Genomic DNA, 16,615 nt, shown 5'->3' on the forward strand with positions numbered 1-16,615 from the left:
TGTGACCTGCTTTTTAAAATTACATATGTTGAATATCTTTTCATATTTGTTATATGTGTATCTATTTCTCTTTTTGTGGTTGTATAATATTCCATTGAATTAATAGCTTATTTAATCCTTTGCTATTGGACATTTCAGTTATTTGCAGTGTTTTGCAAATAAGAAAACCATGCTACATTGTAAAAGTCTTGAGTACTTGCACAAATACTTTTGTTGAGTAACTTCTAAATTATGCGAAATTGTTCTCTAAACATGAAACAGTTTCAGCTATTTTAAGTCTGTAAGAGTACCCACTCCCTAGTATAGTCAATTGTACTGCATCAGTCTTAATATTTGCCAGGCAGATAGATGACAAATAATCTATTTCAATTTGCCTTTTTTATTGTTAGTGAGCTTAAGCATCTTTTCTGTTACTTATCTTCCATTTGTAGAATTACACATTACATGTTTGTATCATTTATCCATCTTTCTGTCAAGTTAGACTTAACTTTCTGTCAGGTTAGCTTACTTATTTCCAAAAGGCAAGTCAATTGTCCCAACACCGTTTGTTGACTATTAGTCAAGTCATTTGCCAACTGATGGTTTTTACATATTAAATTCTCTTACATATTTGATCTCCTTCCTTGCTTTTTCTATTCCTAAGCCAGTACCACACTGTTTGAATGACAGTAGCTTTGAAGTGTTTTATTAACTAGGCCTAATTCTCACTCATTAGTCTTCCTTTTCAGAGTTTTCCTCAGTATTCTCAAATGTTTATCATTCCAAATAGACTTTAAGAATTGTTTCACTTTTGGAATTCTCACCTCTCCCAATCCTATTGGAATTTTTATTAGGATTGCACTGACTTTATGCACTAATTTAGAGTTTCAAGCCTAGTTTTGATAAAATACTAAGTATTTTTTAAGTCTTTTTTTTTTTTTTTTTTTTTGAGACAGGGTCTCATTCTGTCACCTGGGCTGGAGTACAGTGGTGCGATCCCGGCTCACTGCAACCTCTGCCTCCCGGATTCAAGCAATTCTCATGCCTCAGCCTCCTGAGCAGATGGGATAACAGGTGCCCGCCACAACACCCATCTAATTTTTGTGTTTTTAGTAGAGACGGGGTTTCACCATGTTGGTCAGGCTGATCTTGAACTCCTGACTTCAAGTGATCGGCCCACCTCGGCCTCCCAAAGTGCTGGGATTACAGGCACCTGGCCTAAGTCTTTCAAAGTATTTTTAATTCATATGTATTAGAAATCTATCATCTCTTTATAGCATGATACTTCTTTTGTTTAAAGCTTGTTAATTTTAAATTGGTTTTCAAAACCCAAGATTTCTTTTAATTTTCTCGTCTAGTGAATGAGATTGATACTTCATTACTGTAGAAAAGTGTATGTTCTTCCCGCAAAGTAAGCTCAGAACTCTGATGTCTTTATTCCAAACCCCTTTGAAACAGGAGGAGGCATTTTTTGGTCCAAGAATTCTATAAACTTTCAGCAACATGATCTGGCCTCCGCCTACCCTTCCGGTCTCCTGTCCTCCCAGCTGCCTGTTCTGATGTTGTGCTCTGACCCTGCCAAACTGCAGAAGCTCTTCTCATGGTTCAGACTCTAGCAGGAAAGGCTGCTTGAATCTGAAGTGACAAGTACATGTGACTGTGAACATCTGTTAGCAGCAAGCAAAGCTGATCGGTTTTTGCTGTGGCACATAGCTGTTTGTATCTCTGAAAATTCATAAGCAAAAGAGCTCTGTAATTGAAATTCCTGAAAAGCGTGATTTGCTATGCCACACCTCTCCTCCACTTCCTGGCATTATTGCTGTTCTTGCTTCATACAATCAAGCTTCCCCCCACCTTTGAGCTAGCTCCTTTCCCAATAACCTCTTTAAATTGAACTGGTCCTGGTCCTTGTTTCTCTTTTAGTCTTTGGATATATATGTTTGCACATCCAGCTATATTCTCATTTACTGTTTCTCCTATTTTAGGTATTCGATAGCATGTCTTTTACCATAATGACAATATCTAACATTTCACCTTACATCTAAGATCATTTCTAAGAGTCTCTAGAGAGTGCCATATCCCATATCCAAACCCTCTAGTATATAGGAATAAAAAGCTTCCAACTAATCAAATTTTGGAAATAGGTGAACTCTAAATTAATTCACTTGGAGCAGAACACATACAGGTTGAACCATCTGCAAGAAATTTAAACCGAGAATTTTTAATTGTCAAACTAAACTTATAAAAGTAGAGAAGTTTAGTCAAAAAGAGCATTAAATAAATGTTACATTTTTATCTACCCCAGATTTAAATTGCTCAAGTTTTTCTAACTCATGATATTGGTTACTGTAATACTATAAGAACTGCTATCTGTTCTTCCAGTCTGAATAGATGGGCATATGGTATTGTGCTTTTTATTTTTAAATTAAACTTAACTTTAACTGAGAGATTATTCCTAGATTCTGCAGTGAATATTAATCTTTGTCTGTTACTCTGGTTTCAAAAACTCTATTGCTGTTATTTTAAATACTGTTAGTAGGTCGTTCAGATTACAGGATTACTAAATATATTAAATATTATTTTGTAAATTCTTTTTGGTATTTACAGTTTGTTGTTTGGCCATAGGTATACATGAGAGATCGAGAAATTGCTGCCACAGCCAGAGAACTAGAAATGAGACAACTGGAACTTGAATCACAAAAGAGACTTTATGAGAAGGTATAATTCAGTTATTTCCAACATAAGAAAAGCAGGTTTTGGCCAGGCTCAGTGGCTCAAACCTGTAATCCCAGCACTTTGGGAGGCTGAGGTGGGAGGAGGATCACTTGAGCTAAGGAATTCCAGACCAGACCTGGGCAATATAGTGAGACCCCATCTCTACTAAAAATGTTAAAATTTAGCTGGGTATGCTTACCTGTAGTCCCAACTACTCAGGAGGCTGAGGCAGGAAGATCACTTGAGCCCTGGAGTTCGAGGCTGCAGTGAACCGTAATCACATCACTGTACTCCAGCCTGAGCAAACAGAGCGAGACCCTATCTCCAAAAAAAAAGAAAGGAAAAGAAAAGCAGGGTTTGTATAAACCCATTTTAGACTGTATTTATTCATGGTTTTCTAGTGTTCATTTTATTCACTTTTTAAGCAGAATATAGTGCCATGCAGGATTGTAAGGTAGCCAAAATGTCTGAATGTACAGTTTGTTGTAATTATTTAATTCATGTTTCTGTTAGCAGCTTAGTCTAGTGTCTGAAGCACCAGATGTAGGCCCCAGATTTTGCCTCAGGATTTTTTATCAACTTACTAAATTTTCCTGTAATTACGTAATAGTGACTACAAAATTATCTCAATACCTCACAAGGATCCTGAAAGGTAAATCAGTCAGGAGCTGTAAAGTACTTTCTTTCTTTATTTGTATTTTTATTTATTTATTTTTGAGACAGTCTTTCTTACTCAGTCGCCCAGGCTGCAGTGCAGTGGCACCATCTCAGCTCACTACAACCTTCACCTCCCCTGCTCCAGTGATTCTCCCACGTCAGCCTCCCCAGTAGCTGGGACTACAGACATGCGCTACCAAGCCTATCTAATTTTTGTGTTTTTTGTAGAGATAGGGTTTCACCTTGTTGCCCAGGCTGGTCCCAAACTCCTGGGCTCAAGCAATCTGCACACCTCGGCGTCCCAAAGTGCTAGGATTACAGGCATGAGCCACCACGCTTGGCCTGTAAAGTACTTTAAATTGGAATCTTCTGGAGTTAACTCAGCAAATATCTGCTTAGTACTTACTGTTCAGTTTTCAAGACACTGGAAAAAAGGAGCTTTGTTAATATAAATTTTTATTATTTAGGAAAAATGTTTTGTTACTCATTTAGTTTTGAAACTGTAAGTTTTCACTTCTTTCAGCCCACTTAAAAAAGTCAGACTTTTTAGCCTGGGCAACACAGCAAGACCCCATCTCTACTAGAAATACAAAGAAATAGCCAAATGTGGTAGTGCGCACCTGTGGTGCCAGCTATTCGGGACGCTGAGGTGGGAGGGTCACTTGAGCCCAGGGGGCGGAGGCTGCAGTGAGCCAAGATTGTGCACTCCAGCCTGGGTAACAGAGTGAGACCCTGTCTCAAAAAAAAAGTCATACTTTTAGTTTGAAATTAGTGATAACTATGAATTCACAACACGTAACATATATGTTTGATATCCACATTAGGTGAGATTTAAACCATATAGCATCCATTTACACCTATAACACTTTTAAAGCCTCCACACTGAATTTCTTCTAGAACTGAGCAAGGGATTTACAGTTTGGCTGAGTCTCCCATGATTTGGAATTAGATGTAATCCATTTGGACTAAGCTAAACTTTACTTTTTACTGTATTTTCTTTGGGGATGGAGGATAGTGGCAATCGAAGGGTATAATTTTAGAACTAACAGGGAATTTGCAAGAAAAATACTAAGAATTTCCAGATATTTGTCTCTCAGATTTTTAAACACTAACATTCTACTAAATTTGCTTTCTCTTCCTCTTTTTGTCTACTTATACACATATATACACACAAACATATACTTGTTTTTCTGAACTGTTACAGACCTGATGCTCCTTTACCTCTAAATACTTCAGTGTATATTTCCTAAGACCAAGGAATCCTCTTATATAACCACAGTACAGTTCTCAAAATCAGAAATTAACATAATATGATCTGATGTATAAACCTTATTCAGATTTGATCCATTGTATCCAAAATGTCCTTTAGAGCAAAAGAAAATCTGAGATCTCATCCATTGTTTTGTTGTTGTCATTTTAGTCTCCTTTAAAATAAGAAATGTTCCTGACTCTGTCTTTGTATTTTATGACATTGATATTTTTTGAAGCATGTAAACCAGATAATTTGTAGAATGTCCCTTAATTTGCATTTGGCTGTTGTTTCTTCATGAGAAGATTTAAGTTACCCATAGGAGTGCGTAACTTTAATCTGTGGCATTCCTGCAACAGAAGTTATGTTTTGAGATGGAGTCTCACTCTGTCACCTAGGCTGAAGTGCAATGGCGCGATCTCGGCTCACTGCAGCCTCCGCCTCCTGGGTTCAAGAAATTCTCCTGCCTCAGCCTCCTGAATAGCAGGGATTACAGGTGCCCACCACCACACCTGGCTAATTTTTGTATTTTTAATAGAGATGGGGTTTCACCATATTGGCCAGGCTGGTTTCGAACTCCTGACCTCAGGTAATCCGCCCGCCTTGGCCTCCCAAAAGCTGGGATTACAGGTGTGAGCGACCGCGCCCATCCTATGCTGAGGTTTTTTTCTGTGTATCAGAATGGGAGGCAAATGTTTGTTAATCTCTTTTTGCTGTCTTTTGAAGGAAGTATTTATTTAAACAAACCAATAGGATTAGAGAAGAGTTAAACTATTCACCAAAACAAATTTATGAAATCCTGAACTTTATCTGGTCAGTTAGGTATGGATATGCTGCCACTACCTTTTCCAAATTGGCTGTAGTGATTGCCACTTTACCTGCCCAATTTATCTCTTACATTAGGTTGATTAAATGTGTCTATTTCTAAAGAAATTGTGTCCCAGAAAACCAACAATATTATGATTACCTCCACATGAGCTCAACATTCCATATGTATCTAATTTGAATCAAATTATTTTTCAACAAAAGAATGAAACCAAGTATAAACTAAAAGAAACAAGTAAATACTAACCTGTACTCCAGATCCCATCCCCTCATAATCTTCTAGGACCTCATTTATCAAGTCTGTTTTCTATCTGTCTCTCTTTCACATGTATGTACCTTCTCCTTGGCATAATGCTAGTCTTGCAAAGATTGCTATAAAGATTAAATGAGTTAATATGTATTTGTCTGTGTCAGGGGTCCCCAAGACCACCCTCAGGTTCAGTGATTCACTAGGACTCACAGAACTCCAGAAAAGCTCTTATATTCATGGTTACATTTTATTATAGTAGAGGAATACAGATTAAAATCAGTAAAGGTAAAAGGCACATGGAGTGGAGTCCAGGAGAGACCAGGCAGAAGCTTCTAGTTGTCCTCTGCCAGTGGAGTTGTACAGACAGCATTTAATTTCCTGCAAAGATGTGCAACGGTATGTAAGACTATTGTCTACCAGGCAAGCTCACTCAAGCCTTGGTGTCCAGGGTTTTACTGGGGGTCATGGAGACATGGAGTGTATATGTGACTGACTTTAGTTACTTTCTCTACAGCCCCTGCAAAGGTCAAACTGATAGAGCATGGCCCATGGTTCCCACCAGATCCCATCATTTAGCATAAACCAGCTGGCATGGCCAATATCTCCAGGTATACAGAGACTCTTATCAGGCAGAGTATTCCAGGGGCTTAGAGGTTATCTCCCAGGAACTGATCAAGGGCCAGTCTTTTCTTTAGAATGTGCGGGTTTTTAATTACTCAGGCCTACTGAGTTAACCCTTTATTGCACAGTGTCTGATGTATGATACATATTGGATAGATACTAGTTTCCCTCTTTTCCCTTTGGCCTAAAAAGCTCTATTATTTTAAAAAGCTAATTGACAACTCCAGTATGCACACGTCGTCCAATATGCTTCTTCATACCACTACCCAATCTTTGATCCTCTTCACCATTTTTAGAGTTCCATTGTTTCCTCTTAGGCCTTAATCTCTACACATACATGATTTTACTTCTTTATGGAGTAGCTAAAATTCTATGTTCTGCTTTTCTTCTTTACTTAATAAAATTATTTTTTAAATTCTTTTTCTAAATGGCTACATATTTTTATAACTGTCATTGGTAGTGGCTGCTGGTGAACCATAACTTATTTAAGCTTTTTTCTGTTGTTAGATGTTTAAGTGGTTTACAATTTTTGATAATAAGCATCTTCACATATGTGTCTTTTTGCATATAATTGAAAGATATTTTTAGCAAATTATAAAGGTAATTATGCTGTCTATAGATGATTAGAAAAGTAGAAAAAAATCCCTCAAGAAATAACAACTGCTAATGTCATTAATAGTGATATGAGATTATTTGGTACATACAATTTGTATTTGGCTTTTTTAACCTACATTTTCATGAAGGCTGTTTGTTATCCTTCTCCCAACTACTGTACCTGTTAGCATTTACTCTCCCATATCCCTGCCCCTGGCAGCCACGAAACTACTTTCTGTGCCCATGGATTTGCTTATTCTGGATATTTCATATAAATGGAATCATACAATGTGTGATTTTTTATGACTGGCTTCTTTCACTTAGCATGTTAAGCATTTTTTCATGTTTATTGACCATTTTATATTTTCTTTGGAGATACTGTGATTAATGTTTACTTAAAGTATGTATGGGTCATATTTCTTGTTTTGTTTTGTTTTGTTTTTGAGACAGAGTCCCACTCTGTCACCCAGGCTGGAGTGCAGTGGCGTGATCTCAGCTCACTGCAACTTCTGCCTCCCGGGCTCCTGCAATCTTCCTGCCTCAGCCTCCCAAGTAGCTGGGACTACAGGCGCACACCATCACACCCTGCTAATTTTTGTAGTTTTTATAGAGAGGGTTTTACTATGTTGCTCATGCTGGTTTCAAACTCCTGGGCCCAAGCAGTCCTCCCACCTTGGCCTCCCAAAGTGCTGGGATTATGTATATAAGCCACTATGTCTGGCACATATTTCTTGTTTTTTTTTTTTTTTTTCAAACAGTCATGTGATTTTTTGTTGAAAACTAGACATTTTAAATACAATGCTCCTCAACTTATGATGGGGTTATGTCCTGATAAGCTCATCGTAAGTTAGAAATATTGTAAGTTGAAAATTCATGTAACACCCTGATAGACCCATCATAAAATCAAAAAATCATTATGTCAACTCAAGGACCGTCTGGAATATAATGTGGCAATTTTGGAAATAAGATTGTCTCCCCTCCCCAGGGTTTCTTCTTGTTTCTTTGCTTAGTGACTTTTCTGAACTAATTTTGAAAGTCCCTATTCTTTGTTGTATATAGCCACTGATGTCTCTACTCAGGTAGTTTGGGGGTCAGCAAATGATTGGAGAGAGATTTTAATAGATTCTTTGAAACAGTAAGCTTCTAGTAGTTGTTGAGGGGCTCTGTGTGCATGTTAGGGCACACCTTTATCACTCAGCTAGGCAGTTTGTACTTCTTAGATTCCACTTCCTGGTTATGCAAAACCTCAGAGTTAACCAGAAGTGTGAGATCTTGGGTCTTTCTCAGGTCTGAGAACACAGCCCTTAGCATATGCACAGCCTTACATATGCACATGACCTTCCAGGAATCTATCAGAGCTTTTTTAAGCCTCCTGTAGACATCTGATTCTCCAGTTTTTCCTGTTAAGCTTTTTGCTTAGCCTATTGGTTGCTCTCCTAAGATCTACTGCCCCAAGCAGCCAAGATATTCAACAGTTTGCTCTAATTGTTTTCAACAACTTCCCCAGGGATAAGGCTATTCTGCACTAGGTGAGCTCTGAGTGAGATAAAAAAAGACAGCCTTAGGAGTGGTCTTTCAGGGAACCACCAGACAGGTCAAACAATGACAGTTCTCTGGCAATGGTGGTTTGAAGGAGCTCTGTCCAACCCCATTTTGCTTGGCTTCCTTCCTTGGCTTCCAGGCTGCTGGTTTTCAAGACTAATGCGTAGGCTGGACACAGTGGCTCACACCTGTAATCTTAGCATTTTGGGAGGCCGAGGCAGGCTGATCAGTTGAGGTCAGGAGTTCAAGACCAGCCTAGCCAACATGGTGAAACCCCGTCTCTACTAAAAATACAAAAAAGTTAACCGGACATGGTGGCATGCACCTGTAATCCCAGCTACTCGGGAGGCTGAGGCAGGAGAATCACTTGAACCCAGGAGGTGGAGGTTGCAGTGAGCTGAGATTGCACCACTGCACTCCAGCCTGGGTGACAGAGTGAGACTCTGTCTCAAAAAATAAAAAGACTAATGCATAGCTTGGGAGTGAGGTGGGAACAGGAAAAATGCAAGATGAAATGTCAGAGAGCTAGCTGTTCTTACCAAGATTCAGCCATTTTTATAAGTAAATGCTCCCCAGATAGCTCCAAGCCTTTGGTTAATTTCCAGAATGCTGAAAAAGTTCATTTTAACATTTTTTTTATCAGTGCTTTTATGGATGAGAGGATTTCCAGGGGTCCTTACTCTGCCATTTTTGCTGATGTCTCCAGTCTTTGAATTTTACTTTGAAAATTAGATGATTACAGCTTTTATTTGTGTGCATATTACTATTCTGAAAAAAGTCATTTTTGTATTCTAGCATTATATAAATCAGTGATTTTTTTTTTTTACAAATGATTTTAACAGAATCTTACTGAAAATCAAGAAGCTGTTGCCAAAGAAATGCGAGCAGATGCAGATGCCTATAGACAAAAAGTGGATCTTGAAGAACACATGTTTCATAAGCTGATAGAAGCAGGTGAAACCCAGAGTCAGAAAACTCAGAAGGTAAAAATATGATCCATTTAGTGTACATGCAGAGGAGAAATTTACATCTGTCACCCTCTTAAGAGAACAAAATCGAAATTAAACTCTGTAAAGTTGAGTTAGTTTGTTTCTTTGCTTCAGTTGTCACAGTTCCTAGAATCTCACATTGCTTCCTTTTATATATGGGATGCTTACTTCACTGACAATCACATGATATGCATGTCTTTTTCCTACAGTTTGAGGAAATACAAAGGAATTTCCTCAAAGAAAATACAAAGGAATAGTGACTTACAAGAAAATACGAAGGAGTAGTGACTTACAAGAAAATACAAAGGAATAGTGACTTAGAAGAAAATGCAAAGAAATAGTGACTTTACAAATTATACAGTCCTTCTGTGTTCTGCCCCTGAAATTGTCCCTGAGTTGATTAGGTCCAAAGCATCAGGTCCCTGCTTGGTATGTAAGCCAGCACTTCCAAGTGTATTGTGTGGACTATTAACTATTATTCAATAAGATGGGGGATGGTCAAATAAGTATTGGAAATGCTGTCTTAAAGTGAGGTATTTTTCATGCCGAATTTGAGGATACTGTACATTTGTGAATATTTAAGAAAATTTCCCAGACATATTTCAGAGAATTTCTTATGGAGTACACTTTCAGAAATGCTGACTTAAGTGAATTGAAATAGAACTTGAGACTTTCAAAGATGAGCTTTCTCTATTATCTCTTTAACAAAATGTTAAATGGGTTATGGGTACTGGTCTGCTCCTATTCCAAAAACCAGGAATAGTGTACAGTAGATACCTTATGTTCTACAACAGTCTCTTAGGTGATTTCCTCAAGATATTCCATTTTTTTTTTTAATAGGCTTTTGTCCAGTCTGTTAAAATGGGCTCTTCTTCAGAGTCTCCTCTTCAGAGTACTGAAAACATGGACATTGTTGAATCCCACCCATACCCTAGCCGATAAGTTCTTAACCTTGGCTGTAAATTAGAATCACTTGAAGAGCTTTTTTTTTTTGTAGAGACGGAGTCTTAAACTCTGTCACCCAGGCTGGAGTGCAGTGGCACAATCTCAGCTCACTGCAACCTCCCCGGGTTCAAGCAATTCTCCTGCCTCAGCCTCCCGAGTAGCTGTGACTACAGGCGCACGCCGCCACACCCAGCTAATTTCTACTTGAAGAGCTTTTTAAAGGTGCTGGTACCCCGCTGTCCAGTGATTGGTTTAATTGGCTTGTGGTAGGGCCCAGACATCAGCTTATTTTAAACACTCCCAGGTGATTCTAATATGCAGCCGGAGTTGTGAACAACTGCCCCAGACACTTGGATACATTGAATGGTTATACCTTCATTTTATGTATTAGTAGTTTGACCTTGTTTCTGAAATGTATAACTTTTTCCTAGGTGATTAAAGAAAATTTGGCAAAGGCTGAACAAGCATGCCTAAATACTGACTGGCAGATTCAGTCTTTACATAAACAAAAATGTGATGATCTACAACGAAACAAATGTTACCAGGAAGTAGCCAAACTCCTTAGGGAAAACAGAAGGAAAGAAATAGAGATAATAAATGCAATGGTGGAGGAGGAAGCCAAGAAGGTAAAAATAGTGTTATAAACTTTTTAATATCAAGCATTGATTTTTTTTTTTTTTTTTTTTAAAGAGACAGAGTCTCACTTTGTTGCACAGCCTCAAAATTCAAACTCGGGGCCTTAAGCGATCTGCCTGCGTCAGCCTCCCAAAGTGCTGGGATTACAGACATCAGCCCCTTTACCCAGCCTAAGCACTGAAATTTTGAAATAGTACAGAGTCAAATGACAAAAGCATCAAACCAAGTCGTTTTTGCTGGAAAAGATAATCTGATTTTAACAGGTGTTTGTGAGAGACGTCATCTAATATTGATTCTACCTAAAAATGACTAAGCATCTTTCTCATTTACATTAGTGTGTTTCAGTTTCTCAACTTCCTGGATTTTTGTTCTGGCTGATTGAATAATATTAGTACTTTAATTTAGCTAATTCTTTACACTTACAATGTAAAAGATGCTGAATAGGTAGAAATGGTACATAGCTGCTAGTAACAAAACCCCAAATTACAGTGACTGTGAACAGGATAGAAATATAATCTGGAGGTAGGGAGTCTAGGGTTAGTATTGTGGCTCCAAGGTTATCAGGGAAATGCCCTCTTTCAGCCTTTCTGCACCTCTTCTTAGTGTATGGCTTTCATTTTCAAGGTTACCTTACCATCCAAGATGACTCCTGGAGTTCCAGCCATCACATACACATTCCAGGCAGCAGGGAGAAGGGAGAGCACAAGTGCGAATGTTCTGCCTCCCATCTGAGTCACACTCCCTTCTAACTTCTTTCCAGGAGTTCGATATCATATTTCAAGCCACATTTGTCAGCAAAGGATGCTGAGAAAAATAGTATTCTTCACAGGGAGCATTATCATCCCAAATAAAATTAAGATTCTGTTCCTATCAGTTAATAAGATAGCTAAAAATAAAAACAAAAGATTCTACTGCTAAAGAAGACTCAAAGAATGGAGTTTGAGGCGGTAATTAATAGTATATGTCATACGTGTGTATCTTTTGGTTGATCCTCGCAAAGACTCTGGGATCTGTGCTCTGGAGATATTATCGCAGGTACCATGGACTTTCCTAAGGACACTGAGGAGCTGGGGAAAGATCAAGATCTAGATACCTGGCCTAATTGCTTCTCTCTGTTGCTGTATCACAGTGTCTATTCTGAAAGCTGGCTTCTTACAGTGTATTTCCTTCAAGTCACTATTCCAGATTCATTTCCCTCCTTCCCCATCCCAGTGGCATGAAGCCTTATCTTATAACCCTTCCATTCTAGGATAGGAAAGAAGGGCTTGGAGAGGGTGGGGGTAATATGCAGAACCCTGAGGCTGTTCTTAGGAAAACTGGGGTGGAAACTCACATTCTCAACATAAATATTGCTGACACTAGGGCTAGACTGTGTGAAATTCACTGCTGCTGGACTTTGGGTAAAATGGTACTTTTGAGAGTTGGCTGAGAATCATTGTAAAGGCCTTTCACGTTCTGCAGAAATCCTTCCTTGTGTCTAGTGTCTTGTGTTGTAAAGCTGATTTGACTACTGTGTGGCCTTGGGAAGTTGCTCAGAATCAGCCCCCTCATCAGTAACATGAAACGGATGGATTTCTGTGATCCTTCCTTGCCCTATTTTGTGATTTTTTAAAAAGTTTTTGTTATTTAATGCATTATTATTTCTATAACATAAAAATTATGTGTTTCCATGTAAAAGCTGTAGCTTTTCCAGAATTTTGGCAAACTTTAGAAGTTGGATTTTAAATTTATTTTAGTTACCTTGTGAGCTAATTTTAAGATTATTATTTTCTCATTTTATGGAGAAGAAAATAGGGGTGAATAGAAATCACTTGACTTCCCTGTGGTCATCATGTGGACCAGAGCTGGGCAAAGAGTTCATTCTCTGAATTTTGTAGATTTTATTATTAAGATAGAGCATTCAAATTAAATAAAATGCAATTGCCACTAATACAAAACTAGCTTAGTCTCATAAGATTTGAGATTTGAAACTTATTGAAATGCATTATTATTTCAGCAACTATTGGGATATAGTTGTGTGCTTTGTGGCACTCTGCAATACTGGGGGTTGGATAAAACCTGCCTCTGCTTTCAAGGCTCTTAATAGCCTTGGGCCAACACAGGCACCCCAATTACCATAAAACCAAATAGATCCTACTTGCCATGGGAATATAAAGGAAAGTGGATACAGAAGACAGAAGGGGCTCATTCCACTGTGAAATGTGTATTACTATACTTTTTATGTAATCTTTTTTTCCATTTATTTGAATTTAGTGGAAAGAAGCTGAAGGAAAAGAGTTCTGTTTGAGATCAGCAAAGAAAGCTTCTGCTCTTTCAGATGCATCTAGAAAGTGGTTTTTAAAGCAAGAGATAAATGCGGCTGTAGAACATGCTGAAAATCCATGTCATAAAGGTGAGTGTCTGAGAGGCCTTTCTCTCCATGCTGTTTACAGATTTATTCTTTTAGTAGGGTCTGTTATTATGTTTTTTTTTTTTTTGAGACAGGGTCTTGTTCTGTCACCCAGGCTGGAGTGTAGTGATGTAATCATGGCTCAGTGCAGCCTCGACCTCCTGAGCTCAAGCAGTTCTCCCATCTCAGCCTCCCAAGTAGCTGGGACCATAGGCGTGCATCCACACACCTAGCTAATTTGTTAAATTATTTGTAGAGATGAGATCTCACTATGTTGCCCAAGCTGGTCTCAAACTGCTGGGTTCAAACCATCTTCCCGCCTTGCCTCTCAAAGTGCTGGGATTATAGGTGTGAGCCACTGTGCCTGGCCAGTGAATAAATTATTGGGATGTATTTTGGCACTTCTATTCAATCTACTGCTCGAGTAAAAGGTAATCACTGGTTACCATATTTTTGGTGGGAAAGGGTGGGCTGAGGTGGGACTATTACAGAAACAGAGTCCCAGTCAAGGGAAAAGTTTGTGCAGGCTGTCCTGTGGAGTTCTGTTTGATTCTGTTGCTCCAAGGTAAAATATGTACTTTGCCAAAAGCTGGTCCTCAGAACAACAATACATTCAAGTATCACATGGAAACTTCTCATAGGATTTGATCCAACATTAGGTTTCGGTACAAGGCATCAACTGAAAAATCAAAATTATAATTTAAAACTGTAAAATACTCTGGAGGCTGAGGCGGGAGGATCTCTTTGAGCCCAGGAGTTTGAGGCTGCAGTAAGCTATTATCATGCCACTGAACTCTAGCCTGGGCAACAGACAAGACCCTGTCTCTTTAAAAAAAAAAAAAAAAAAAAATTTCCATAAAATTATAGAGTATAGTTAACAAGGAGCTTTTATTTTACTATGTTTTATTTTGTTTCAGCCTTTTATAATGTGTATACATTGCTTTTTAAAATAATAGCTTTGTTGATACATAATTTACATGCCCTGTAATTCACCTTTTTTCTTCTTTTTTTTTTTTTTTGAGACAGTTTCGCTCTTGTCTCCCAGGCTGGAGTGCAGTGGTACGATCCAGCTCACTGCAACCTCCACCTCCCAGGTTCAAGTGATTCTCCTGCCTTAGCCTCCTGAGTAGCTGGGATTACAGGCCTATGCCACCATGCCTGGCTAATTGTTGTATTTTTAGTAGCGATGGGGTTTCGCCATGTTGGCCATGCTGGTCTCGAACTCCTGACCTCAGGTGATCCACCCGCCTCGGCCTCCCAAAGTGCTGGGATTACAGGTGTGCCCAGCACCACACGCAGCCTAATTCACCTATTTAAAGTGTATTATTCAGTGTCATTATATTATCACGTACTAAAAAATACACTTAGATAGTCATGCAGCCATCACCACAAGCAAGTTTAGAGCATTTTTCAGCACTCCAAAATAAACCCAGTACCCATTAGCAGTCACTCCCTATTTCCGCTCACTCCCCCAAGCCCCTGGCAGCTACTAACTACCTTGTGTCCATTCACCTATTCAGGAAGTTTCATGTAAATGCAATCATGTAATATATGGTCTTCTGTGTCTGGTTTCTTGTACTTGGCATAATGTCTTGAGATTCAGCCATGTTGTAGCATATACCAGTACGTCATTCCTTTTTATTGCTGAATAATATTCCATTGTGTGGATATTATGTATTTTTTTAATCTATTCTTCAGTTGATGGACATTTGGATTCTTTCCAATTTTTGGCCTCATGAATATGCTATGTGCATTACTTTTTCATTTCACAAATTTGAAGAGTGAAAGTATAGGTTAGGTCATTTAATTATGCCTACATTTTTTTTTTTTTAAAGACAGAACTTCACTGTGTTGCCCAGGTTGGAGTGCAGTGGCACGATCTTGGCTTACTGCAACCTCTGCCTCCTGCATTCAAGAAATTCTCCTGCCTCAGCCTCCTGAGTCACTGGGACTACAGGCACATGCCACCATGCCCAGCTAATCTTTAGTAGAGACGGGGTTTCGCCATGTTGCCCAGGCTTGTCTCGAACTCCTGGCCTCAAGAGACCTGGCCACTTTGGCCTCCCAAAGTGCTGGGATTATACCTCACCCGGCCAAATCAGGCCTACTTTTAAAACCCCTCATTACCTCTCATACTTGAGATTTCGTGGTCCCAAATAGCACCAAGAATACTTCGGGGAGGTGGAGAGGAGTAGAATGTGACTTTGCACAAATTAAATATTTAAAACTGGCTTACAAAAGATACTAACCATGGGAGCTGTCATTTCTCCCTCACCCTCTCACACTTACCCTTGTTTTTTTTTTTTTTGGTTGTTTGCTTTTTTGAGACAGAGTCTCGCTTTGTTGCCAGGCTGGAGTGCAGTGGCACAATCTCGGCTCACTGCAACCTCCACCTCCTGGGTTCAAGCGATTCTCCTGCCTCAGCCTCCCGAGTAGCTGGGACAACAGGTGCTCACCACCACGCCCGGCTAAGTTTTGTATTTTTAGTAGAGACAGAGTTTCACCATGTTGGCCAGGATGGTCTCAATCTCTTGACCTCGTGATCCTCCTGCGTGGCCCTCCCAAAGTGCTGGGATTACAGGCGTGAGCCACCGCACCCAGCCTTACCCTTGTTTTAGAAAGAAAAATATAAAATCTTTAGAGAGCTATCTATGTAGAAATAGAGAAAGGTGAGAAAGGTAAGAAACTGTAAAAAGCTTTCCTCATCAGTAGTTTTCCTACACGTTTGCCCCTCTGCCTCCATGATGTCTTCCCTCTGTGCTAACTAAATTTTTTTTGGCAGACCAGTCAACCATGTATATTTTTTAACCTTGCTAAATTTCACCAATAGAGATAATTTGATTAATAAACATCCAGTTTTCAAAAGTCTTAAGTTTATGACTGAATGATGTGTCGGTCATTTTCTTAATCAGGGTATATAGATTTAATCAGATTCATTTAATCCTAAAAGCAGGAGATAATCACCTACCATTAAGAAAATGACATTTTTGGGCCCGGCACGGTGGCTCACTCCTGTAATTCCAGCACTTTGGGAGGCCAAGGTGGGCAGATCACAAGGTCAGGAGCTTGAGACCAGCCTGGCCAATATGGTGAAACCCCGTCTCTACTAAAAATACAAAAATTAGCCAGGCGTGGTGGTGCACACCTGTAATCGCAGCTACTCAGGAGGCTGAGGCAGGAGAATCACTTGAACCCAGGAGGCGGAGGTTGCAGTGAGCCCAGAT

The 16,615-nt window shown here is 39.2% G+C and overlaps 1 protein-coding gene across 16 annotated transcripts in view; it reads left to right on the top strand.

Moving 5' to 3' along the window:
• The window catches only part of TBC1D31 (TBC1 domain family member 31), a 96,047-nt gene that overhangs the window by 62,288 nt on the left and 17,144 nt on the right, over nucleotides 1-16,615 (top strand). For 12 of the 16 annotated variants that reach the window (XM_024250535.3, XM_063726275.1, XM_024250539.3 and 9 more), the window contains 4 exon segments: nucleotides 2,605-2,697; nucleotides 9,275-9,415; nucleotides 10,798-10,992; nucleotides 13,256-13,394. In XM_024250535.3, coding sequence (XP_024106303.3) covers nucleotides 2,605-2,697; nucleotides 9,275-9,415; nucleotides 10,798-10,992; nucleotides 13,256-13,394 — 568 coding nt within the window. 16 annotated transcript variants of the gene reach the window in all.

The sequence above is a fragment of the Pongo abelii genome, chromosome 7 (genome assembly GCF_028885655.2).
Source record: "Pongo abelii isolate AG06213 chromosome 7, NHGRI_mPonAbe1-v2.0_pri, whole genome shotgun sequence".
NCBI lineage: Eukaryota > Metazoa > Chordata > Mammalia > Primates > Hominidae > Pongo > Pongo abelii.